Source organism: Mastacembelus armatus, chromosome 6 (genome assembly GCF_900324485.2).
Source record: "Mastacembelus armatus chromosome 6, fMasArm1.2, whole genome shotgun sequence".
Taxonomy (NCBI): Eukaryota; Metazoa; Chordata; class Actinopteri; order Synbranchiformes; family Mastacembelidae; genus Mastacembelus; species Mastacembelus armatus.
Genome location: NC_046638.1, coordinates 8,712,145 through 8,739,444, shown reverse-complemented (window position 1 = coordinate 8,739,444; position 27,300 = coordinate 8,712,145). Strand labels below are relative to the sequence as shown.

The 27,300-nt window shown below is 39.1% G+C and overlaps 1 protein-coding gene across 1 annotated transcript; it reads left to right on the top strand.

The window, feature by feature from the left end:
- Positions 1-1,255: 1,255 nt before the first annotated feature.
- Positions 1,256-27,247, top strand: ano3 (anoctamin 3). Its single transcript, XM_026311043.1, has 24 exons — positions 1,256-1,381; positions 8,492-8,698; positions 11,059-11,186; positions 11,325-11,581; positions 11,695-11,739; positions 14,582-14,716; positions 15,395-15,501; positions 16,724-16,779; positions 16,876-16,997; positions 17,479-17,613; positions 17,738-17,834; positions 18,170-18,230; positions 20,063-20,145; positions 20,331-20,471; positions 20,779-20,943; positions 21,184-21,220; positions 21,332-21,443; positions 21,740-21,797; positions 22,051-22,148; positions 22,406-22,560; positions 22,720-22,872; positions 23,350-23,500; positions 23,590-23,779; positions 24,150-27,247. The coding sequence occupies exons 1-24, from the start codon at positions 1,267-1,269 to the stop codon at positions 24,330-24,332; spliced, it is 2,991 nt and encodes a 996-aa protein (XP_026166828.1). The 5' UTR covers positions 1,256-1,266; the 3' UTR covers positions 24,333-27,247.
- The last annotated feature ends 53 nt before the right edge of the window (positions 27,248-27,300 follow it).

Here is a 27,300-nt window from a genome sequence, read left to right as displayed (position 1 = left end):
TTAAGAAAAAAATGTAAATTCAAACAGACAAGGTTAAATATTAAATGTACATTTCATTCTTCTAGTATCTATAACAACTGACAAAACTCTGAATAAACAAATTAGCATAAATGTTCATCATTTAGCTGTGTCCCCAAAACACTAGCAGGGCAGCTGTTCACCAGTTTAGACCATTAAACTGTCCTGCAGCCAGTGAAAGACCCTTGTTGACTCTCAAATATGGGATTCCCCACCACTACAGCTGTAGTGTGTCAGCACAGCTGAGTCCTGTAGTCATAAACTATAGTATTGATTGTTTTGAGTTTTCCCCACAAGCTCAGTCTGCCAAAGCCAATTCCTCAGTATGAAAAATTAAAATGGTCCATATTCCCTTTAATGATATTTTAGTCTATTTTTGCATCAATTTTCAGTTAATCCTGCAGCTTTTCTCAACAACACAAGGTATTAATGTCTGTATTTTATACTATGGATTAAATGATATCCACTGGGTATATTTTTTTTGTTTTTCCACTAATGCATGTTAGTTTGCCTAAAGATGCTATATTTAGAAATACTTTTCAGTCTAGGGTCTAAGGACAGGGGGTGTTATGTGCTGTACAGGTTGTAAAGGCCCCTGAGCCAAATTTTTTGATATCAGGCCACATAAATAAATTTGTCTAAAATGATGTGGGCCTAATTGTTGAGGTGTCAGACTTTACCTCAATGCACAAAACTGGCCTTAGAAATGCTCATTTACAGGTTGATGTAGGCTACACTTCTAGGCTTAATGAAATTTATATCACTACAGAAGGTCCTGCATCCTTCTTCCGAGTCTGTTTTTCTAACCAGCACGGGCTGTATTGAACTGTAATTAACGCAGTAGTTTAACTGTGGGCTGTTGCTTGCAGGACCTAACAGTCCATTAGACTATGTTGATATCTGATCTGTGATGCCATCCGGTAGGTTACATGCAGTTTTCAGCACAGGTCAATACGTGTCGTGTCGGCGCATTTGAGATCCGCTGTCCCTGGTAATTTCCTGCAGCTTTTTTGGAGTCGGTAAATCAGGACGGAGGGGGACGTGTCCATCTCAGGACCTCCCCTACCGGCCGTCACCATGACAACAGCCGTGGATGGTGGTGGTTCGGGAGCGGAGGCGGGGGGGGGGGGGGAGCATGCGGAGCTTAGACAGGTGTTGCTGGGGTTTGCGCATCGCGCATCGCCCGTGAGATCGTTTTGGCAGGATGGGAGCTGAGAAAACACCTACGCAGCCCCAGCGCAGTTTCCCATGTATTCTACAATTTTGTTTTTCGAAATACGGAATTTAATTAACGCTGGAAGTCAAGTGAACGTCGCAATGGTGCACCACTCGGGCTCAATCCAGTCCTTCAAGCAGCAGAAAGGTTGGTCGCTAATGTGCCAATTTCGCGTCCAGCAGCGCTTCATTTATGAGCGGAGTGTGTTGTGTGGCGACTTTTTCTCTGTAGTTGAAGAGTTTGTGATGTGAAACGGTACTCAGAGGTAGACTCTCTTTACTTACTGCTAAGTGTGACGCAGAGTTGGAGGTCTTCAGCCTCCTCTTCCTGGGATGAATCCTGTTTTCTCAACCTTGTGCGCTTTGGTATTTTATCCTCTACCTTATGTTGCACTGACTTATATTACCAAGTTGATTATAGTTTCAGATGTCCAAATACAGCCATAATGCTGCACCGAGGAAAAAGACGTGACCTTTCTACACAATCTAAGCAATGCAGATGTCAGAGTTGTAATGTCTGAACATGCAGTGATTCACACCAGTGCTGTAAGACTAGTGTAGATGTGCACTTTGGGGGGGATGGGGGGGGTAGTTTACATAGAGATGTAAACTATACCATAAAAATCTTTTCAGAAGCATTCAGAATAGTTTATTCTAAAGGTAATGTAGCTTCTTAGTAATCCCACACCTGCAGGGAATAGCTGCACTGCACAGTTTTCACAGTAATAAAAAATAATTTGAGGCTGTTAAAAGTTCCTGTCATGCAGTCAAATGGAAAATATATCGCCACTCTGCAAGTTATTGAAAAAGTAATATGACATATCAGATTATTGATATCAATTTGGCGTCTTTGCTTTCCAGATTGGCAATAACCTAACAGATGCAGGAAAAGAGAGAGAGAGAAAGAGAGAGAGAGAGAGAGAATTAGCCTCTACACATTGGAGCAAATTTTATCAGATCCAAAACTACCCAGTCAGTAATTACATCTAGATTACCTTGATGTGCTAGTATTGACTTTTTAGACTCTAAGTTGGAAGCTTTGAAGGGCATTAGTGTTTCTTTAACACTTTGTGTTAATTATTCATGTGCTGGTTGTCTAAATATAGAAAAATGGTGAAGAAAGTTCTTGTTTTCATGCTGGCACAGGTTCAGAAATGAGGAGAAATGACCTCATAGTGTTTCTGGACATGGCTGAGGATGAGGTTTCTGAAGGGAGGATGGTAAACATCCAGAAATCTAATGCCTGAGGGTTTCCCTGCTGAAGAGGCTGTCAGCTTATCGGGTTTTAAAAATGAAAAATAAGCAGTTTTTAATTAATAAAAGAAGAAAATTGGCACATTTAGCTTAACAAGATGTTTTTTTGTTTTTTTTTTGTCAAACTAGTCTTCCACTGTGACTCACATGCACAATATGGACTGTACCATTTAGGGTCCAATGTTTTTAATAGTCTAAATAGACTTTTTTTTTATATTAAAAATTATTTTTGCTATTTCAGAGAAAATACCTTTTTTATAATATTATACATCCGAGTGCACCACTTCCTGACTTTAGTCTAGTCAACAGGAAACGCATATTACAACATGATATTAGATTTATGGAAAATCTGACTACGGGCTTGATGGCCTACTCAATATTTCAGTGACTGCTAAGTGCACGATTAAATGGAAGGTAAACAGGATGAATGTTGATGGACAAAGTTCTGCTGAGGTATGTTTATACATTATGTACTTTCTCAATCAACATGCCCACATAAGGAGGTAAAACGCTTAGATCTCAAAAGGTTTGTTCACCATTTTAGAGCTGAACAGAGATTTGTGTTTGAGGTGAAAAGCTCTCTTAGTGTTACTGGTGCTAAGCCATTACAGCTTTATAGGTAATCAGTAAAACTGGAAAGGTGATTCTAAAATCATCTGGAAGCCAGTAAGGGGTTTATAGTTTGTTCCCTGGGTTTCTCTAAAAACAGTGCAGGTGAGAAAAACTGTTAAAATGTAAATTGATCAATGGAGTTAGGAAAGGGGCTGGTTATGTCGTGTAAGGACACAAGACATGACATTTTTTTTGAAGTGATAGAAATTAGAAGCTATAGTTGGTGACTCACAATCATCTGATATTACTTTCTACAATTTGAATGAATTTCAAGTGTTCTTTGGCAGACTACTCAAAATCTCACATTTATCATTAGTATATTGATAAATGTTGTTGTAAATTAGTGACACAGTGAGCACTCTCAGTATCTGCCAAAAAGTATTTGTTAGCAAATCAAGTTTAAATGTGACATGTTTATATAACTGGTAATTTTGCTTTATTTGTATTTTGTTTGATGTTCCCTTAGGCTTACTGTATTACAGCACATTGTGTTGTACAACTATGAACTGTGCTTATTGGCAGATTAATTCATAATGAATATAATTGCACTGTATGTTGAGCCAATTTCTCTGGTTTCTAAAGAATAATTTACGTGGGATGGTTAAGGTTGGGGGAAGTGGTAAGACAGTGGATTATGCCATTGAGTGTCCTCTCAAAGATAGGTTTGTGTGTGTGTGTGTGTGTGTGTATGTATGTGTGTGTTCATGAACCTTTTCGTTGCACAGTCCTAAGCAGGCCACCTGTCCTCTTATGCAAGCAGGCAGATGGTTTTATAGATACAGACATTAGAACAGGACAGATTTGTGGAGAGCATACATACAGTATCATCTACAAACAGGCTGCTGTAGAATATTAGGCAAATATTAGTTTGATATTAAATGAGTTGATGTGTGGCCGTTTTTAGAAAGTGCCTTTTATCAAAGCATGCCAGGTAGGCAAACAGTTTACACAATGATAAAACAAAGAGGCTGCATTGTTCTGCATATGTGTGTAGCGTCTGGCAGTTACCAGCTTTAACACTTTCACAGTCTTTAAATAGTCAGCCGTTGTTTCGTTGCTAGGGTATAAGAACAATACAGGCCGAAGATTTGCTGGAGACTAAAGTTACTCTACAGTTTAATCATGTCGACAAAACCCCACAGACTTTGGTGACTTGGTGGCAATATGGAACTTAAATCTTCTTCTGTGAACTTGAAACATGCTTGATAATCAGTGAGGACAGTGCTGTTCTTAGGCATTGCCATATGAGGTATGAGGGCAAGCACAACAGGGCAGAAAATCCCATGACGTAGTAGAAACCGCAAGCAATCAGGGGGGCATAAGAAGATAGTGTGACGTTAAAGGAATGGCAAAATATAGAGATTGAGAGACAGAGAAGATGTTTAATCTGCTCAAATGATGCAACCCAGAGGTTGTGCCAGGGTTGTATAATAGGATCCTAAGCAGTTTAATCCATGCATGAGTAAAAAGTGCCATCTGCTCTGAGGTGTGTTTTCATGGTCAGGCCGCTGGTCTTGGCCACACGTGGTAGATGACAGCAGACAACATTGTCTGTAGAGCAAATTATACGTTTTTGTAGGCTTTTTTAAATTAAAGTATTTTGATCAGTGTCCAAAAACTGCAAACCAGTGTCCATAATTCTAGTGTGTGTAATTCTAGAGTATATATTTGAATAATTAACCATCATTTAATAACTATTTAATAATCACTTCAATTAAATTTAAATGAATAAATTACCAGCCATTACATTTGTATGTAATTAGATAAATAAGTATAGGATTCTGAATGTCACGTCGCAGAACTCACATTTATTATTCCATTTTCGCATCCTGAAATATTAATATGCATTTAAAGGCACTATATATAGCTACGTTTTTATTATATATTTTATTTTTGGGTCAAATTGTTCCTAAGGAAAAGTGTTAGTAGTAATAGGCTTGTATAAAACATGCACGAAAGAGTTCGAGCAGTCAGCACAGTGTTCAGATTGCAATATCTTATTTATTTTCATTATTTGCACAGATGAAGTTAAAATGTCCAAATGTTCAGTATCTAGTGAAGCACTCATGCAGTCCATTCCAGAGACCTCTCACCATTTTCTACGCTTGTTCTTGGTCAGCAAGATTTGTTGGTGTGCCTCAAGTATTAACTATTTAACCTAAGTATGAGCTGAATATTCAGTCGGTGATAATGATACTGTTCTAAACGCTTGCTGCAATCTCAGCTTGGTCTATATGTTCTTTGATACAGTGCCAGGCAAAGGATGTAACACTCTAATTGCTTAGAGATTGTCATCTAGGAGATGATTCTGGCTTTGCTTCAGTCCTACCTCCTCCTGATAATTGTTATAAATGTGTGGTACCAGTGTTTTAGACCTGGATTTGTGTGCTGTTTTCTTCATAGCAGGAATCTCCTGAAATGGACACTGGGTAGAGAAAGCAATAATGGCACGTGTTGCGCTTAAAAAGATTCTGAAGCAGTGTTCCTCAGCTGAAAGCTGTGATGCTGAAAGTCAAATGGGTTGAGCATAGATGAATAATTAAAGGTATAGAATCATGAAATAGAGGCATGATGGGTAGCAGCCCACTGACCTGAATTCATCATCTTGCAGATAGTGTCTGGATGCTTCAGTTTCAGCTCAAATCTGTATTTATGACTCATAACAAAAGTGGCAAATCTTTTTACACTTAATTTTCAGTTTTTTTCTTTTTCTGCTATCTGACAGTTTGTAATTTGATCATAAAACATTTCTCCAATGAAGTCTTGGTTCTTTCAGGTGGTGCACAGTAGCTTTGCTGCAGGTGCAGACACACACAGAGGAATAGTATAGACAGAAGTAACCATGAGGAGCCTAACGTACATTTGTGGAGTAGTGGCATATATGCAATGTCATAACCCGATAAAATGCCTGGACCTCAAAAGTCCTTTTAAACTCATATCACAAAACCATCATGGACAAACTGCACAGGAGAGATCCAAATCCTGGATCACGACCTTCCATGAAGATTGTCCAGCTCCCCTTGGATGAACCTTAGAAGCTGTTTGTGAGTGCACACACACGACTGTCGAGGCTTTCGGTCATGCTGATACTGTGAAAATTTGGAGGCAGTTTTTTCCCCACATCATCCCAAGACAAGCGGCCATTCCCTGAGCCCATGTTTGTTTTTTTTAATCATCTAGGTTTTTTTTAAAATTCATTTCTCTGTTTTAACCTTGTTCCTCTTCCTTGCGCTGGACTTTCTGACACATACGAACTGACCAAAACACAGACGCATTTAAACACACACACACTAACAGTCCATGCACAGGATTAACTTTCTCCTGATAAACCAGTTTTAGCCAGCACACAGCAAGATTAAACACAGGATTTCACATCAGATGAACCCTTTATATATTTATACAGACTTTTCTTCAGTATGTGCTGCACTACTGCTCCGCACTGGGACAGAATTCATAGATTCTGCCTGTGTAAGAAAGTGACGCTAAAGCATTGGAACAGGGCAGTGATTGTCCGATAGCCTAGATATCAACAGAGACTTGGAGATTTTGCAAATATCCATTGCACTAATTTCACACAATACCAGACCCATCCAATTTATGGGTCTATTTTAAACTTTGAGTGTCCTTTGGGGCCACTGAGCCTCGCCCCTACAGGCCCATGAGGTAGCTGTTAATTATCTCAGACATGTTGAGACTTGGCAGTGTCTTTTGGGATTATCTATATGATCTACAACACAATAAACATTCTGTTTTGATGATATACCGTATTAGCAGCTGCAACATGGAAACCATTTTCTGTGTTATTGATCATCATAATGGAGAAAAAGTAGGCAGGGTCTCCTAATTAGACAGTCATTAAATTAGAATACATCAACTCTTTAGACCAATCCACAGAGACTGTGAAAATATGGCGTTTGGGTTCTGGGATGTTCAATGTGACCTAGAAAGTTGCACTGATTTAACATACTGTTATAAAGATCGTTGTTGTTGTTGGTTTTTTTTTTTTTTCTTCCCCTTCACTGCTCCACAAAATCTTTCTGAGTGCCACTCTACATGTAATTGGTACAATATGATTCTTTACTGCTTGCAGCAGTTGATTGTAATATGGAAAGCCACAAAGTGGGACTGAAAGCTTGTGTACATTGTAGAAATAACCAAAGCACTGGGAAATTAAGGTTTGTTGTCAGCCTGAAGTCAAATGAACCTTCTGATAAATACATTCATTTATTCATATTATGTCGTGTTTTGCGCTAAGTGGTCAGACTTGTTTCAAATTGTTTAGAAAATCTGTTGCTTGAGTAGACTGAATTCCAGCTTCGAGCTCAATTTCTCTGTAATGTACAGGACGTTTTACAGTTTTTACTGTCTGAGTGATTCATTGGACGTCTCCTAGCTGCGGCTCACAACTTTCATTCATTCCATATCTGTGGGGCTGCACAAGAAATAAACAGGGTGATTAGTGGTTCCCTTGGGCACACAAGCTCACATATTTAACTGGCTCTGTTCTCACCCAACAGCCTTGGGAAATCCCATTGAGATCAATGTCGTGAGAATGAGTGCAGCTTTTTGTGCAGCTTGCAGCGCTAGGATGCAGAGAGTAAATGATCAACGCAGCTGAATGTTTCAGGAAGGTCACTGGGGGAATTCCTCACTGGAGGTTAATGTAACTCACATTCCCATTTGAAAGAGAGACAGCGCTATTATTTCATGAATAAAAGTGTCAGCACTGATGCTGCTGCCTGGCGTGAAGGTCGGGTACAATGTCCCGATTTCATTGCTTGGGGGGGCGGTCCTGATGATTTGAATGAATTACTGTATGAAGGACATACATGATCTTCACCACTGTAGCGCATAAACTGAATTTTTCTTCTTTTGTTTTTCATTCTTGATTTCAGTTAGATCTACTCTAGATTGTCTTACATTTCATTTTCATTTAATAATTTATTTTTGTCATTGCTATATTTTATATGATATGATATAGAGATAACATAAATATCAACAGCAAAAATTACAAAATAAAAATAAAGTGAATAATTGTATGTAAAGACGCTACTACTTTAACAGCTTCATCGTCAACTAAATCTCCACATGGACATTAATCTAAAAAATTGACCTGAAATAAAATCGACCGTCTACTTTGTCAGTACCTTAATTGCAGTGCTTTTTAGCTACTGTAGATCAAGACCTGATCCTCTTCCATATGTGCAAAGACTTTAATATTATTGACTTCAGTGAGATTTGTCAGTTGTGTGGTGAGAAAATGAGTACTTCCATCACAGTTTTGCTTTATTTTTATGCGGGCTTCATCGAAGAGCAGTGTGTCAGTATGATAAACCATGTAAAAAGTAGTGAAATGAGATGCACTCTTCCTCTCTTTTTCTCATACCCACAGGCATGCACACCAGCATCAGTGAGATCCTGAAGGAAAAGAGCCTGAAGCCGTCTCGCCGGAGCCTGCCCTGCCTGGCCCAGAGTCAGACCCATCCAATCAACCTTAACCACTTCCTCTCGGGGCCTCTGAGGCCAGAGCCCAAACCAGAGGTTGAGGGTCTGAGTCAGAGCATCAGCACTTCCTGCAGTCTTCTCCCCCCACAAACAGGTCGGTCTGCAGAGAGGAACTCAAGCACATCCATTTAAACCCACTAATGGAAAATATGCTTCAGTCAATCGAGGAGCTTTACAATCTGTGCAGCATACAAGACCCTGCGTTCTTAACCCCCCACCCTTCCACACACACACACAAAAAAAGATAGAATGGTTGTATCATTAATAGTTATTAAATAACGTAGGTATCTGCATTGTTATAAAGGTACAAAGGTTTAATGAAAAAACGTTTAACTTGGAAGTAAATGAGTATTCATAGGAAATTCTCTGTCAGAAGGGAATCATAATAGGTTTCATGGCTGTGGATTTCCAGCTACCTATACATTGTGTTTGTCTGTCATGTGCTGGCTGGTAAGTGTTAACTTGTCTCTTCCATTCTTCTATGTTGATGCAAAGATGACAAATGATGATGACTGGAAAATCTTGAATGGTAAATAACATTGAAATTGATATGAACTGGCTTTTTATACAGTTATTCTTTAGTCATTTCACAGTTCGTCTTTTTCCATGATTTATGTTTTTCACAGCAAAATCCATGTCATGTCTGTGATGCAGACTGTTTGCAGATGCAGACTATTATTCAACCAAGTCATTCTATTCCATTATTTTTTTTTCTGTGTGCCTTATGTATTGCTACTGCTGACTGCCAGTATTGTCTGTAGGGTGTGTATAATTATTCTGTCCAGACCGTACACCGACTGTTTGAGTGTTATTCTCTTCGGGAAGAGAATTGGTTGCTTCACAGATTTTCATTATGTCAGTGGCATTTAAGGTGTGTACATAATATTGATAGAGCAGACTGTGTTAATGCTGCAGGGGATTTAGAAAGCCTGGTCGTGTTGGGTGCACTTACAGAGAACATTAGATAGTGTGGAAAGTGCCTTTGCAAGGAAAACGATACTTATCTGTACAAACTGGTAAAAGGAAAACGCTTGCTGTGAAGGAGAATTTCTGCAGTCTTAGTCAAGTCGAGAATGTCTAGTGGCTATTCACAGTGGTGGTTTTACTTTTTGTGGCATGCTCAAATGTTTCCGAGCCTTTCCTTTGGTATTTTAGTGCTGAGTGCCTCGTGTAAAAGTGGGAAAACAGTTTCATGTAGATGAGGCTGCAAGAGGTGAAATGTTTGCTATTTTGGTGGGAACTAGCTACTTTGATGATGTGCTGAGAATAGACATCTGAGAATCAGATGTGTTGTCTCTTTGCCTGAGGAGGGTATATACAAAAGGTGAGTGTAGACCAACCAGAAGAGATGGATGGACGAGGACGTGATCCTTCTCCAGCATCACACCTGTGAACACTGATAGATGGTGTCAAGATGCGCTGCTGCTGGAGAATGAGCCCGAACTCTAACACTCGTTTATATTTTGCTAATTTTTATGTTTGCTAACATTTTTTATAACATTTAAACTTTAAACCGAAAAGACGTAAAGATTAACATCCCACATTTTCCTCCTGAGATTTGACTTCTTTATTGTTGATATGCCTTTTTCTTTTATATGTAAATATCTATGTGGATGACTGAGTGATCCAGCAGTGTAAATTCACTTTGCTTTTGGATTCTTTTCAGTAATCCATGTTGCCCTTTCAATGTGGAGAAAATTCACACTGATGCCTATAAAGAAAGACCTGTGTCATAATACATTTCCCACAACTCTATTGAAATCAAGCTATAACCATTTTTTTTTTCTTTCTAGTGATTCTAAGCTCATTACGCTGCTCTGTGGCAATGACCACACAATAGCACAGATTCTTTCACAATCCCAGCTCTGATCTGTCAGCTAATAATTTGCTTAAGACTTAATTTCTGTCCACATAATTTGATGAAACACAATGAAATACATTTTCAGCCTTAGGATTGTTGTCCACATTCGTTCTCTTTAATAAAACACTACATAAGTATTGCAGTACAAACGGAACTGCTTCTATATATTGTGTTGCAAAAGTTATTGTCAACTAGGCGGACTTTTTCATGTTTGTAAACATGAAGGTAATCTGATAAGATTCAAAATATTGAGTTTCTGGAATGGTTAGAAAATGAATTTTTGCTGACAGTGTGGGTTTAGGAAAACCTAATTTTATTTGTGTACATCAGTGGGATGTAAAAAGATTACGGAAGGAAGGAAACATAATTGGCGTTCTTTCAACATCAGTGTAGATCTGTTAAAATTGCATCAAGGTGTTGGCACCCACGTTTAAATAACTCAGACATTTATTTCGCAGTGATCTAATTTTAATGTTGGCAGTTGGGTTAAGGAAACTCTTTAGTTGAACCACAACAAAAGACTTAATAGAGAGAGGATACTTTGTGGTCTTCAATAACTGCATCATTGATTATGCTGTGCCTGTGTTCAACAGAGGATAGCAAGGATCACTACGTGGAGGAGTCAGAGGTGACTACCTGTGAAACAAGGACAGACGAGTCATTTCTGCTACAAAAACCTGTCACCCGTGCTAAATTAGAGGCCCGCACAGATTCACTTCAGGTATTACACACCCACTAACTCACAATTAATGCCCTGAAAGTTCACAATGTTGGACTGCTTTTTTTTTCTTTTTTTTTTGAGAAGCCTTGTTAAGCACAATTACATCTGAAATTCAGAGATGAAACCTTATTGCTGCAGGGAAAGAATCCAGCTGCTGCCTCTGGACTCTTTTTCCGAGATGGGAAAAAGCGTATTGACTACATCTTGGTTTACAAGAAGTCCAGCCCACAGGTGGAAAAGAGGTGCACATTTGAGAAGAATTTGCGTGCTGAGGGCCTGATGTTGGAGAAGGAGCCCTCCTTGACCAACAACGACATCATGTTTGTGAAGGTCCATGCTCCCTGGGATACGCTTTGCAAATATGCAGAGCAGATGAACATCAGAATGCCTTTCAGGTAACTGTAGCTAGAAAATGAAAAATGAACCTTTAAACTCTTGGAAGCATGAAGGATAGTTTTTCAGTGGCTGGCAACCAGTCTAACCTTTCTTTTTCTTTTTCCTTTTTAAGGAAAAAATGTTACTTTACAGACTGGAAGAGCAAAACCTTGGGCAGGTAAGTAGATTTAAGGCATAAAACTATTGTCTCTGTAATTAATTTCATGAGGCTCTGGGGTTTACAGAGTAATGAGAGCTGTTCATTTTGTTTTAAGATTGAAGTTATCAGTCACCTCCATGAGGAAGGGTGGCAGAAAAGCTTGAGTCAATCTACTCTCCCTTGTAACCCACACAGTGACTACTAATTGGTTCTGAGTTAATGAAGCAACTAATCTACAGGCTGTCTTTAAATATATGGTATTTAGAAAGTCTCAGGATTAGAGTTTAAATCTGGAAAAGCAACCCCTGTGTGCATTCTGGATAAGCACCAGTAACTGATGGACAAGGTCTTTTAAAAGTCCTTTTAAAAAATATGTGATAGTTCTGATTTAGAAATACACTATAAATCATTTTTATATTTGTTAAAACAAATGGTTTTAGTTAAGCTTTTCTAACCTTTTCAAAAAGTACAGCATCCAGCACGTCACAAACATTATTAGTTCAATACAGTAACTCACCCACCCAGTTTTCTATAAAATACTTGAGCTGCACTGGCTTATTTGCATACTATTTTTAGAGAGACGCGCTTGCGCTTTGATGTGATGTTCAAGTGTTGTCCAAGCTCTGCACAAGACTCCATATTTCCATTCCTTCATCTCACTAGAATTCAGATAGAAACAGTCCAACAAGAAATCACTGGAAGCCTCTTTTGTTTTGAAGATTAAATTCGGGTTTGGTTCGGTTAACACACACTGCACGGTCATTTTAATTCTGCACACTCTACAAATGTGGTATAAGGACCTTAACATTTATCTGTCACAGTTCTGGATATTTCACATGAGAAATTACTATATTTTCTGGTTTCCTTGTGCTGTTTTCACAGGCTTGAAATGGGCACAAAAAAAGGTGATATCTTACTTGGACTCTCATGTACCAATCAGGATTTAGCAACATTCGAATCCAAATCTGATGATGGTTGTAGGGTTGGTCTGTCATGTCACACCAATGTCAATCAAATCTGATAAACCATTCCCATACAGTCCTGGTTAAGGCAGATTAGCTGTGTTTTTGTCTTTGAATCATTTTTTTTTTATTTAGGAATTAATGTTAATCTGATAGATAAATACATTCCATCTGAAATAGTTTTTTCTCCCGTCCTTTCATTCTGAAGTTAATACACTTCTGCAAAATGGCAGAAGTTTAAGCTTTGAATGAGCCCTTGTGAAGCTTTGAATAGGAAACACTGAAGTGTGACATTGCTGGTTTTTAGCCATTAAACGGCAAAGCTGGTGTGACTCATGTTGCTTTCATTCTTTGGCTCTGTATTGTATCAGTAAATGATTTATCACAAATACGTTATGGAGAGATATGTCAGAAGAGTATTTCAAAAGTGAAGGAGTTGATAATGTGGAAAATGAAGGAATATATTTTTATTCCACTGTTACATACAATGCATTTATTTCACACACAAGAGCAGACAAATCAGAGACAGCAGTCACTCGCCCACCTTTCCAACTGAGAACAAAGCACTTGTTAATGTTTGATATTGATCTTAGTCATGCTGAAGAATAATGACCATTAAGTTTTCCTCAGGGCTCTTTCAGTCCTTCACTAAGCTGTTGTTCTTAAGAGAAAAATAAAAAGTCTGTATATGTTTACTAATGGTCTGTCACTACCTCGTGTCCCTGTAAAGCTGAACAAATGGGCTGTGTGAAGGTAGTGACAGCTTGGTTGTTTGATATCATTACATTCTCTATTATCCCTGTCACCTTCGCAACATTTATAAAATGCTCTCTGCACTCTCCCTTCTGAATTCCTATTTATATTCATCTAATCCATATCACAGCAGCAGACTCACGAGTCCAGCTCTTTGGTCCAGATGTGAAATATCTCTAGATGTGTTGCTTGCATGCCTGGACACTTTGTATTACCATTCATGATGGTTATTTCTGATAACTTTGGTGAAGGCTTAACTTCATGTAGCTTTTCATCAGAGTTTTGGTTTGTTCAGTATTTTTGTTGGTGGCAAAATGCCTGCAAATTAAGCCTCAGCTGTACTTAATATTTAGTGCTAATAAACACATAATAGCATGCTAACATACTAAACTATTGTGGTGAGCATTGCAAACAATATACCTGCTGAACATTAGTTAAAACATAGTCTTACAGAGCTGCTAGTGCGGCTGTAGATACTTGGATCTGTATATGAGGCTGATTTAACATTAAAAGGAGAACAAGTTAGGAAATAAAAGCATGCCTTCAGACTTCATCTGGTCCTTAAATTGTAACTGTGATATAAAAAATACAATAATCCTTTTATTTGGATTTAGCATGCTGTTGTCCTGAATCAGTGGCACAGACACATGAGTCATAAGCAAAATTAAAATAAAAAATCATGGTGTGCGCAGTGACATTATAGTGGATCATTATACCTGTGTATTGAGGATGAGGTAGGTGATGTGGAGTTGCTTTAGGAAAAAGGTTGCGTCAGCCCGGTGACTTAGTGGTTAGCACTCTTGCCTCACAGCAAGAAGGTTCCTAGTTCGAAACCTGGAAGGGACCTTTCTGTGTGGAGTTCACATGTTCTCCCTGTGCTTGTGTGGGTTTTCTCCAGGTACTCCGGTTTCCCCCCACAGTCCAAAAACATGTAAGTCAGGTGAGTGTGAGTGTGTGAGGTTGTCCAGGGTGTACCCCTGCCTTTCACCCAAAGAGAGCTGGGATAGGTTCCAGCAGATCCCTGTGACACTAAATAGTAATAAGCAGGTATAGATATTGGATGGTTGGAAGGAACTGTTCCACATCAAAGAAAATCTTCATGATAGTGTGTGCCATTAATCCTGTTTTTCGGTGCATCTGTGCAGCAGGTTTCATCTGAGGTGTCGTCAGATAAAAAGCTGGCTTCCCAGAAATCCCATGAAGCTGGACAAAGAGGCCTTGCCTGACCTGGAGGAAACAGACTGCTACACAGCCCCATTCAGCAGAGCACGGATGCATCAGTAAGAAGGACATGTATACTGTACATTCAGTCACACACGTATGTCACCACAGAAACTCAGAGATGGTCAGTGTCACATACAGTAATTGTAATGTCTGTAGCAATACTGTTAGCTGACATTCATCTTGCTCTGCATCCCTAGTTTCTGTCTTCACTTTCATTCATGTCCTGAGCTCTGGGTCAGGGACTTGGAAACCAGGAGATAAAAATTGCACTATGAAGTCTTGTATATTTAAAAGCTTTGAGCCTAAGCTCAGAAGCCAGACTGAGAAAGACAAGTTGATCATACATAAGATAGTGAAATACAGCAGCAGATTTCAGTGCAATAATTAGATTTATACCCCAATGATCCTGTTTTTTTTTGTTTTTTTTTAAACTTATTTTCAAAGCTTCTTTTTGATGTAAGGCATCATCTAATCTCACTTGTCAATTCATCATTTCCACTTTTCTTTTTTGTTGGCCTTGATGTTTTGCTTGTTTTTTGTTTTTTGTTTTGGTTTTTTTTTTTTTTTAGGAAATAATGATGCTGTATTGCACAGAAACTTTAGAGCACATATTGAGTTTTAATGAACTTGGCATTGTTATTGCCTCAGCTCTCATTAAGGGCCTCAACAGGGTGACGTTGATACACTGTTAGATGATAAATAACTAAACATTTGTGCTGTTATTTTCCTCCCAGCTTTACTATCAACAACAGAGAGACCTTCTTCTCAAATTCCACGAGAAGCAGAATAGTCCATCATGTCCTCCAGCGCACTAAGTATGAAGATGGAAAATCAAAGATGGGTAAGGCACCACATTCGCTTCTTTCTGCTCCTCACGTACTAAGCAATATTTCTAGAGGTGTCACGTTAGTGCTTTTTGTTCATTTATATTTAACAATGTGCATATGTCCATCATAAAGAACTATTTAGGACAATTTATCAACTGAGAATGGGAGTCTAGATATTGAAGGGGAAAAATCGTTCTTTTCTGTTCATCAGTTACTGTAGGATGACACTAAATGATTAATGCCAGTTAGAGGGGAAAAAGAAAGCCAGCTGGTATATCCAGTAATATACCATTCTGTCTTCGTATCTTTTGTATTTTGTATCTTTTGTATACATGTGAGTTTGCCATTTTACTGTCTTCACTAAACCCATGCACATCTGTAAAATTGTCTTCATTGAGTGGTAATTGGGTAATGGCCAAATTTTGGCTTTGTTTTGCTGTGGAATGATTAAATCTGGGCTGTTTCTAAGCTGTTATCCAACTTCTGGCTGCTGATCCCTTCTCCCTTGTGGCTGTTTTTTTTTTTTTTTTTTTTTTGTTTGTTTTTTTTTTTTAGTAGCAGCAGTTACAAACTTTCTGTCCACTCCCGTTTTACTATCTTGTCTGCTTGCTGCCAGTATGTTTTGCTGATTAAAGTCTGGCCTTGAAGGGCTGGAACACATTTCACATTAATATTTAAATACTGTTGACCACTCAACTTTCCAACAAACAAGATCAGCTCTGCCACAAGAGTGGGGAGTCATTTTCAAATCCACCCCTGCCTGCTCCTTCTCTCACTATCTACAGTTTCAGGGTATGACAATGGAAGTTAATGCACTATTGTCTGTTGAAAATAGCATTTAATCCATTACTGCTTCATACAGTACAATGACTGCAGCCATGTTAGAAGCAGTTCAGTTAGTTTGTTGTGGTTGAGACGGTAATTTACAGTCTGTGTTAACGATGGTATAAACAACAAGTAATTATTGTTCTGCAAAAATAGAAACGGCTGTTTTAAAGCACTTGCAGCTATTTGAAATTCCAACCTGAGTGTTTTAAGCTCCTTATCTGAATGTCTAATGCAGCTTGTCAGTTACATAACAGCGTAAATTGTTGTGACTTTGGAAAACTGAGTTTAAATCAATCCCTCAATCGTCCCATCTCTCATTTACGACTGATACTGAATTTTTAATGCAGCTTCCTTGTGCTATTCTTATGTGTGTATCTTTGCCATGACATGGTTTGTTTTCTACTGTAGGTATCAATCGCTTATTGGGCAACAACACATATGAGGCTGCATTTCCCCCACATGAGGTACTTTTTTTTTTTGTGCCTAAAAAGCAAAAAGGAATTACAAATTGTCAAATGTTAAATTCCTAATGTAATGTGGATTCCTCTGATCTTTGTCAGGGTGGGTACAAGAGCCGACACCCAATTAAAACACACGGTGCCCAAAATCACAGGCATCTGTTGTATGAGCGCTGGGCTCGATGGGGAATCTGGTACAAATACCAGCCTCTTGACCTCATCAGGTAATCAGCTTTGGAGTAAATGACACAGCATCATGAGCTGTTTTGTGGACATTTTACCTTGGGTCTATTGCCCTGGTTTTGAACCTAATTATTAAATGATCTACGTTTTCTGATACGCACTTTCCACTTCACTTTTTCACTTTGTCTTGATAGGTTATTGGGTGTACAGTGATGTGCAAAATAGCAGTTTTATTGCCTAAAATTTGTATTTACCATCCAAAATTACACAAAAAGTGGGGAAGTATGAATACTTTCTAAAGCAACTGTAAATGATTTCTTTCAGCTATGTTTTAAGGAAAAGAAACTTACTGATCCATTTCCTACCACAACATTACACTGTGTGATCTTTAAATCCAACAGCTTCCCTATTCATTAGACCACCACAGCCACCTCACAGTAAATTATCTAGAGGCACAGTTGCGCTCTACAAGAATAGTCAACACAGTTTATTGGTGATTTTTAACCTCTGTCTCTCTCCCAGGCGGTACTTTGGTGAGAAAATCGGTCTTTACTTTGCTTGGTTGGGCTGGTACACTGGCATGTTGATCCCTGCTGCCCTGGTTGGCGTTTTTGTCTTCCTCTATGGTCTCTTTACTATGGATTCCAGCCAAGTTAGGTTAGTTTACACCACCATCTTACCATGTTCTATTGCTTTGTCATTAATTTAACTTATAATTTGAAATGGTAATTTTAAAAAAAAATTTTGTCGTTTCCTGTGGCTCAATTCATTGTCTTAACAGTAAAGAGATTTGTGAAGCCAACACTACCATCATGTGTCCCATGTGTGAGGACACCTGCGAGCCTTGGACGCTGAGTGACAGTTGTGTCTACGCAAAGGTCAGTGCAGTTCTGGCATCTCAGGGTGTTGGAGTTTGACACATGTATAATTCAGCTTTACCAAAGATCAATCAATAATGTCAATATCTTAAAGGTTTGGTTAGATTTTTTTTTTTTTTTGCCTGTTAAATATGAAGCTACAAAAGGGTCTTCTCATATAACTGTTGGCAAGCAAACAAATAAGCATGTGAGGTCCCAAATTCAAGTATTAGAAACGCTGTCAGAAAGCTGTTGAAATTGAAAATGTGTCATAATTTCCTTTCATTGATAAATCTACTACATTATGCTTTTAGGAAGCATATGTCATGGCAGCTGTTAATGTGCTTGTGTTCTAGGTTACCCATCTGTTTGACAATGGCGGTACAGTGTTTTTTGCTATCTTCATGGCCATTTGGGGTAAGTGGACGCTAAATTTGTTTGTTCATTTTACTGACTTTAAAAATACTTGTTTTACATTAACTATATGCAGTTGATATAAACCGTTCTGAAATTCAAATCTGTTAATACAGCAGTGTGTCACATTACTACTTCCCCTCTTAACTCAACTCCCCCAAACACATTAAGCTTCTCAACTGAAAATTCAATACATAAACACTCTGCAGTGCAAATAGAGGAGATCTTCACTCTCTGATAGATTTGTCAGTGAATAAATCATGGTTAGGTTTCTCTAGCCGAAGCAACTTCCAGTGCTGCCCTGATGTAATTAGGCAGATAATTAAACATTTTCCCAGAGAGAGGTGGTATCATTTAGCTGTCAGGGTTGTAGAACTGCATGATAGCTGCATATTGCAGCTATAGTTCCCACAGCTATAATATCTTTAAAATATGGAGTATGAGTATTACTGTGCATCTGGCCCAGATCCATGTATCTGTCAACATGGTAAATAATCACCTGGAGGGAGCACTTGGCACATTGTGTTCTGTGTTTGGGCTAAATGAAGGCCAAGGAGAGCTGGAGAGCCGAGGGAGGTCCACCCAGCCGTGCTGGCTGAGGTCTGTAGCTCTGAATCCTGCAAAATGGCTTTTGGCAATCTGGACCAAAGTAGCAGCACTGCACCGCAGTGTGAGTGCACTCTATGTCTAGTGTGTGAGCGTGTGTGCACAATAGAGATGAAAAATTGTCTAACCCAATGGATCAAATGTAGGCAACTGAACGGCTGTTTCTCTCCCCCTCTCTCTCTCTTTAAACAAAAGTGGGTCAAGCTATATTAAACTTCAACATCTTTAACAGCAATCTCAGTTGTTCTGACTGAGAATTCACACAACTCCTTTTTGTGTCTCAAATTTATCTTTCTTTTTTGCTTTGCTTTGAGCATCTTAAAAATAAAACATGTAGGTCTGCAAATAATGATGATAGTGATGATAAATTTTATGGTCTAAAAAAGAAAATAGTGAAAACAAGTCCCTCATATTCCCCAAAAGGTTGTGCCGTGGAATTTCTTGTTTTGTCTAAGCTGAAAATTCAGTTTACTACTTAATATGACAAACTGTGGTAATGCTGCACAGGTTTGTCCTTCTGTCACAGTCTCACATATGTACTTATATGTCTAATGAAAACTAACAAAAGGGCTGAATCAGTACTATATACTTACACTGTGCTGTCCATCATAGAGCCCACGATTGCACTTTTCCATTGACTTTGAGGTCCATCTTGCACTGTTTGCAAATTCATTCACGTACATTGAACCGAATGATTCTCAAGCATTTTCCAGTGTAACATTTATTCAAATCCTTTTTTTAGTGTTTTTATCTGTAATAAACCAGAATCTTGACAGAAGCCCAAAAAAGTCTTGACAGAAAAAGATTCTGAACATCATTTCTGGTGGTGTGTGCTGCTCAAGTCACAATAGAGTGTGACACAAAAAGAACAATGCCTCCAGTCTGAAATCTGCCCACAGAAAGCTTTACTTTGAAGTTTTAGAAAATAAAATGGATCTTGTCTGACAAAGACACAATTTAAGGGTGAAGGATTGTACTGTACAAGTAAAGCCTATTTGCTCATTTTCCCATAAAACAAAGCCGTATGGGAACTGATGGCAGTAATCAGTTTTCACAATACACCATGGACATCACTGTCCTCTATCACTGTTTATTCTCTGAATGTAGATCTGCATTGTTGTCACGGTGACATTGAATGAGCTTCTTCAGTCACATGATGATCAATCATAGACTGTCAGATATCTACAAGTAGATCAGTAATATGATTGATTCCTAATCCTCCCCTGCAGCCACAGTATTCCTGGAGTTCTGGAAAAGGAGAAGGGCAGAACTGACTTATGACTGGGATCTCATTGATTGGGAGGAGGAAGAGGTATGTCAGCAATATGCTCAAATAGATTATTGTTCGATTACCTCGCAGTTTTAGCCTGTGCTTATGCAGTACATTTTTTAAATTTTATACTGCTTACATGACATATTAAAAGAGGAGTGATTGCTGGATCAGACAGATACAACTACAGTTCAGTAGTCAATACCATATTTTGTATTTTTAATCAGGAGGAGCTGAGGCCTCAGTTTGAAGCCAAGTACTCGAGGATGGAAAGAGTCAACCCCATCTCTGGCAAGCCTGAGCCTTTTCAGCCCTTCCCAGACAAACTCAGTCGCCTCATGGTGTCAGTGTCTGGAATATTCTTCATGGTAAACACTTTGGTCTTTGAATAGTCTGCTCTTTTGGGATTCAGGCTGAGAATGAGCTCACCATTATGCCTGCCACCTTTACAGCAGTGTGATGTTTTAGTAGTGGTGTAACATCTCCCCCTACTGTACAAAGAATATATTTAGATAATAATAATAGGTTTCGCTTTTTTGCTCCACAGTTCTTTCTCTAAAAGATTTTTTAAAAAAGCCTCTTTGGTCTAAAAAGTGTTCGTCTCTGTTTATCCCAGTTTTAAACTCATTCACACCATCTTCTCTTCTCGACTTCTGTCTTGTCATTTCTGCTTAGATTTCCCTCGTCCTAACGGCCGTGTTTGCTGTGGTAGTTTTTCGTCTCATAGTGATGGAGAAGTTTGCTTCCTTCAACTGGAAGTTTGTGAAGAAAAACTGGCAGTTTGCCACCTCTGGCACTGGCGTCTGCATCAACTTTATGATCATCATGTCTCTCAATGTGGTGGGTGTCTGGACAAGCATCATCTGGCACGTTTAGATATTCTGTCCAACAAATGTTTTATGAAACTTCTGTTTAAAACTTTGTTCCAGGAATGATCCCATCCTCAGCCAAAATACTTTTTCTTTTTTTTCTTTTTTTTTTTTTGCTGAGATCCTTGTCCTGTTTGACTCTCTTTCTTATGATCATTACACTCTGCAACCTTTTTCCTGTTGATGCTTATAAGTACTGTCATCTTGTCAGGTTTATGAAAAGGTCTCCTATCTCCTGACTAATTTAGGTGAGTGTTGTCCACATGCTGCATATATTTATAGCTTCATTATAATCACTTTCCAATGGATTGGTATGAATGAATCTTCTACACATCCACAACCCGTTTCTCCTGTTTTAGAGCATCCACGGACAGAGTCTGAGTGGGAGAACAGCTTTGCTCTTAAAATGTTCCTGTTCCAGTTTGTAAATTTAAACAGCTCCACATTTTACATCGCTTTCTTTCTTGGAAGGTAAGCCAGTTGCCATGGACCCAACAGTTCCTGTTTACATTGTATTTAATGAGCGATTGTGCAAAGATGTTTTGTTTCAAACCCCCTTAGACTTTCCTTTCTCTCCTAAAACTGTCTAGTTGTTTTTGGGCCTCATATTTCAGCATAAACAAAAAACTGCCCTGCCTAGAAATGTGACTAAGCTGTGGTTTATCAGACATGATCAGCAGCTTTAGCGTTAGGTCTTTTCTGCTGAGTTTATTAGTTTTTCTTTGATTGAATTTCACAGCTAATATTTTCTGTCTTAATCGTTTCAGGTTTGCTGGCAGGCCTGGAAAATACAATAAACTTTTTAATCGATGGAGACTGGAGGAGGTGAGTGCAGCTAGAGATCACTGTAAGTGGGTGATTATTGCAGCAATGACTGGGCTCATTACTGTCTTCTGTTTTAGTGTGTATTACTATGTGAACCATTAGTCTGCTAAATAACTACTAGGATTTTTATCCATATGATCAAAAATAAGAATGGGGATGAACCGTATTTCATTTCTGCTTATGTCTTTAGACTACTGGGCATTAAATATATGGATGTTACCATTTTATTTTTATTTCAATGTATTTTTCTCAGTGTCACCCAAGTGGCTGTTTGATTGATCTGTGCCTGCAAATGGGAGTCATCATGTTCTTCAAACAAATCTGGAATAACTTCATGGAGCTTGGTTATCCGTAAGCAATCATGCAAATCTTTATCTGTGAAGCACTGCAATATTTAACCCTTAATGCTGTATATTCAAGTGACAGGCATTTTGCAAACCTTAGGTAATTTTTACTATAGTGTTTTTATCCTTTAGTGCATTTGCATATGAAAAGGCTCCTATCAAATCCTCTTGTGTGTGGCCTAGTAAAAGGGCTCCTGCAGTGCTCAGTGTATTGTCAGAAATAATTGCTTTGAGTCGACAGTTAGCTATTTGGTACATTTCCAGTTTGCTGCAGAACTGGTGGTCTCGAAGGAAGATGAGGAAAGGAGGTGGTGGGGGGCAGAATATGGAGAGTAAAACCCAACTTCCACAGTGGGATAAAGACTGGAATCTGCAGCCAATGAATGCCCATGGACTGGTGGATGAATACCTTGAAATGGGTAAAACATTACAGTTCTTTGTAGTGTTATATTTGGCTTTGTCTAAGGAAGGAAGGAATCCATGCAAATTGTGGCTATTACTCAATCTTTAACATGTTTTGTGCCAGTTTGGAGATGGATGTCCTCTGAAGTTCATCCAAATGCTTCTTTCCTTCCCAGTTCTCCAGTTTGGTTTCACTACCATCTTTGTAGCAGCGTTCCCATTGGCACCTCTCCTGGCTCTGCTTAACAACATCATTGAGATTCGCCTTGACGCTTACAAGTTTGTCACCCAGTGGAGAAGACCCATGCCTGCCCGAGCCACTGACATAGGTCAGTGTGATTTCTGCCTGGCCTAGCACTTCACCTTCTCCGTCTCTCACACACAGAGAGAGAGATGAGCGAGACTTGTATTTTTGAACCTGAGCCACCTTCCAAGAGCTAAATGTCGCAGGAACCAAATATTTTTCTACCCTATGAAAACATATCTGTTTCCATATCCTGTTTTTTGCACTGCCATATGTTGCACCTCCCCTCCCAGCAGTCCACCTCCTCATGTGATTACATAACTACCCTCCAACTGCCATATAATATATGACCAAATGCTCCTTATGGCATTTTGCCCTGTAATTAAAAGAAGCACTTAGAAGTTCCCCAGCTTTAATGAAAAGACATTATGTGTAATTTGCACAGAATCAAAGCGAAAAAACTTCTTTGTAGGTTTAGCTGATATTAACTAATCATACGGAGACAAATCTGAAGCAGCAGAGCAAAGAAAACGTATTTATTCTCCTCTGTTTCGGCTGTTAGGTATCTGGCATGGGATTCTCGAAGGTATCGGAGTGCTGGCAGTCATTACCAACGCCTTTGTGATCGCCATCACCTCTGACTACATCCCCCGCTTTGTTTACGCCTTCAAATATGGCCCATGTGTAGACAAGGGACACCACCATAGAGATGAGTAAGCATTCAAATTATTGTGTAAGTAGTGGATGTATCCGGTGAGTGGTTTCTGTTATCGTTTGAGAGCTTGTCCTTTTTTATTCTCAGGTGTTTGCGAGGCTACATGAACAGCAGCCTGTCTGTGTTTGACATGAGCGAGCTGAAGAACAGCAGCCAGCCCAGATACTGCAGGTACAGGGACTACAGAGCACCGCCCTGGAGTGCAGTGCCGTATGAATTCACCCTGCAGTTCTGGCATGTCTTGGCCGCCAGGCTGGCCTTCATCATTGTCTTTGAGGTTTGTCAGAGCTCCCCGTTTCGTTTTTTCTTTTACTTGCATGGCACAATTTAATATCTTTATGTCTCCTCAACTCTGTGTCAACTCTGTGTCAGCGATTTTCTTCTATTAATGTATGTAATAGAAATAAATGAACTCCTCAAAAGCCCATTCAGTGGACTTGCTGTTGCAGTAGATCCACAGAATGTTTCTTAAATCATGTAATGGTGCAGAGAAAAACTGGCATCATATACGCTTATAAAACATTATAGGGCATATGAATTTCTTTACTGTGGTCCACACAGAGTTTACCTTCGCATGCTCAGTGAATTATGCAGCAGAGTGTGAGTTCTGTGGAAGGTCACTCATAAATGCTTAATGCTTCCCTTAGCACCTGGTGTTTGGGATCAAGTCCTTCATAGCGTACCTCATTCCGGACATGCCAAAGGATCTGTGTGATCGCATGAGGCGGGAAAAGTACCTGATGCAGGAGATGATGTACGAAGCAGAACTGGAACACCTGCAGAAAGAGAGGAAGAAGAATGGACGGCGTTATCACCATGAGTGGCCTTAGTTTCTACCCCTACATCTCCGCTACGCGCCACACAGCCCTCAACTCACAGGCACAACCTCCCTTACCTGCTTATTTATGTATTTTAGCTTTGGGAGTCTGGCTTCACTAAGCTGATTCTGCACACCAAAGACACCCTTTTCAGTGACCAGATCCTCCACTAAACCTTTTTGGCCTGAGATCTGACCCTGACTGCTCCTTTGCCATCTGTTTCACATTCAGTGTTGGCGCTGCTCTCAGTTGCCTGCTTTGGCCTAATCCCTCACCTGGATGCCGTTGGGTCTGTGCTGTGTTGTGGCTTCACTAGGAAAACCTGTGCAATTGTAATGTTTACTATGCAGATCAAGAGCTGCAGATCACCACTGTTCACTTTTGCGCCCTGTACTCTTTGTGTGGCAGCTAGCAATCCGCTTTGACTCCACAGTCTGGTGCAGCTCACAGCATGGTCATGTTTTTGTCCTGTGAGCATCAGCAGAGCCACTCGTCTGCCGGTTATGACACAGCTACTGTGGCACTTAGCGTTTTCTTGTTGCGGACGTGCTTCGGGTGATGTGGCTACCAAATAACCCGGACAATGTTCTTGCAAAGCGACTGTAAATTGCCCTTGAAGCATGCTGGTTAATATTTATAACCATTTTGTAAACTGCAAGGAAAAAAAATCAAATATAAAAACAGCAGCACTTATTGTGGAGGATGTTTTAAATTATTCAGTAGATTTGACAAAGAATTCTCTATGAAATCATATAACATGCATGGAATTAATGATTTGTACTTTTTGATAGACAAAGTCCATGTCATCATGCCTGGTTCACATGTGTCTGTACTCTCTGTGTGAGCTGTGTGTTAATCTTGATGTGTGCTACTGCTGGCCTTGACTGTCTTGAGCTGAGTAAATGTGAACTTAGTGCAATTTGATTGTGCCTACAGTTGTGTAAACCACAATTGTGTCACCAACATCACGTGTGCCTGTTTGTGCCGCACGTGCGTTTTCAAGTGCAAGAAATACTCTCAATCCTTGTTCTGTTGTCTGATCTGCCGTAAACCCTCTGAACCCTCCTCTAAGAATTTGTTTTGGATGCGAGTCACACCGCAGTACCTACTCTGGTCTCAGCTAATTGGTCCGAAACATGTCAGCGGTGTACTTCTACGTAATGTGACTCCCATCACCGACAATGTACACACTCGTATGCAAGAGCTGAAAATCTCATCCGTTCTGAGCTGGCAGCCTGTTTTTCATTTGCTGTTGGAAGCCCTGAAGCGTGGTTGAAACTTGGATCACTTAGACATACCTGTGGCTTGGATGTTCAATTTGCAAAGAACATAAATCCACTCTTCCTCACTCACAAAATACATACTTCAGTTATAGTTTTTTATTTTTTTTTATGAGGCACACGATCAAATGCAGTTTCATCTTCTTTCTGACTTTTATTGATGTGAAACTGAGAAATTAAGTTTTGTTGCATGCAGAGTCATGACATCCCTTTTTTATTGCGGTCAGCTCTGATGTCATGGATTAAAGCAGCATGCCTTTGCCCAGTAAAAACTCAGGAAAACGGGCAGCATGAGCTACACACCCCATCTGTGAGTCAGATTCAAAATCATTTCCTGCATCGATGTTGAGCTGGAGAATTGTGGCGTAAATAGAGTGAAGAATTAATGAGAGTTGTACATGGTAGGTGATGAACACTTTAACATTGGCCCCAACACTTCAGTATATGATGGCAAATTTGATCTAGATTTAACTAGATTATTATGCACAGTAGATGTGAAAGTTACACTAATCAAACATCTGAAGAAATCACTATCATTGCACTGAAGTTTCAAAATCACTTTGCAAGAATTCATCTATTCTTTGTACATACATATTTTATAATGTGTGTAATGTTTTATACTATTTATTTTGAGCTATCAACATTTCACCACTTCCTAAGTTTTCACCCACACATAGACAAAGCAATGTCCACATTTCTCAGGTGTCTTCTGAATGTTTGCAGATGATCAACTTTTTATCATATTTTCTAAGATGCAATCAAAAGTATCCTGCATTTTTAGATGTATATTTTTGCACTGCAGCACATTTGCATGACTATAATGCACACTCACCATTAAAATCATGTTTGCTTTTTTCATATTCCGATTAAGTAAGAATTCAATTGGACATTTGGAAAAGATGCAGGTTGTTGGCTAAAATGGTAATGATGTGTTCGGGTCATAATGTTCAGTCCAGTGAGTCATAATCGTTTTATTCGCAAGAGAGTCATATTAGTTTTTAAATTATATTCCAGTAATTAAAAACTAGTCCAGGTTTTCAGAATATCTTCCCTGCTATGTGAACACTGAGAATCTATGCATGCTGCTATATTTGAGTGCTGTATTTATTTTGAACAGATGCAGATGTAAAATGTACTGCTAGAATATGCATGACACAACACCTGCTTTGAGCAGAGCTACCTTCTGTAAAGTTGTTAACAGCATCTTATCATATAACCTCCTTTTCTCAATGTTATAGTCATTACTGGAGAGCTGGACAGGACATATGTTTCATTAGGTGGCAGGATTTTATACTGTGAAAGTATTTTCTAAATAATTTGCTGGGACTCCAGACGGGTTTATATAATTCGTCCTGGACTGAGTTTCAAGGAGAGTCTGATTAAAAACAAAACTGAATGTTTAGTCTGTCAACACTAAACTGGGATTTATTTGCTCCCCTCTCCCAATAGTTAAAGTGTTTAACCTGAACAAATAACTATGTGACCTTTGATGATGTTTGACTTTCCCAGCTACTAATAGTTTCCAGATGGATTTTTTTTTTTTATGTTCTCCTCCCTAAGAGCATCAATTCAACTTTTTACTAATACAAATGCAGCACATTGGTGGAAAGGTGTTTCTCATGCTGTTTTCTGTTGGCAATAGCACAACATGGGTATTGTATAATAAGTAATAATGGCATGACCTTGCACATCTCTGAAAA

Bases quoted from the DNA above. Each gene is read 5' to 3' on its own strand.
- ano3 (XM_026311043.1), top strand. From the start codon at position 1,267: ATGTATTCTACAATTTTGTTTTTCGAAATACGGAATTTAATTAACGCT. The intron at 14,717-15,394 runs GTAAGAAGGACA...TTTTCCTCCCAG, and splicing joins AGCAGAGCACGGATGCATCA to CTTTACTATCAACAACAGAG. The intron at 22,873-23,349 runs GTCAGTGTGATT...TTCGGCTGTTAG, and splicing joins TGCCCGAGCCACTGACATAG to GTATCTGGCATGGGATTCTC.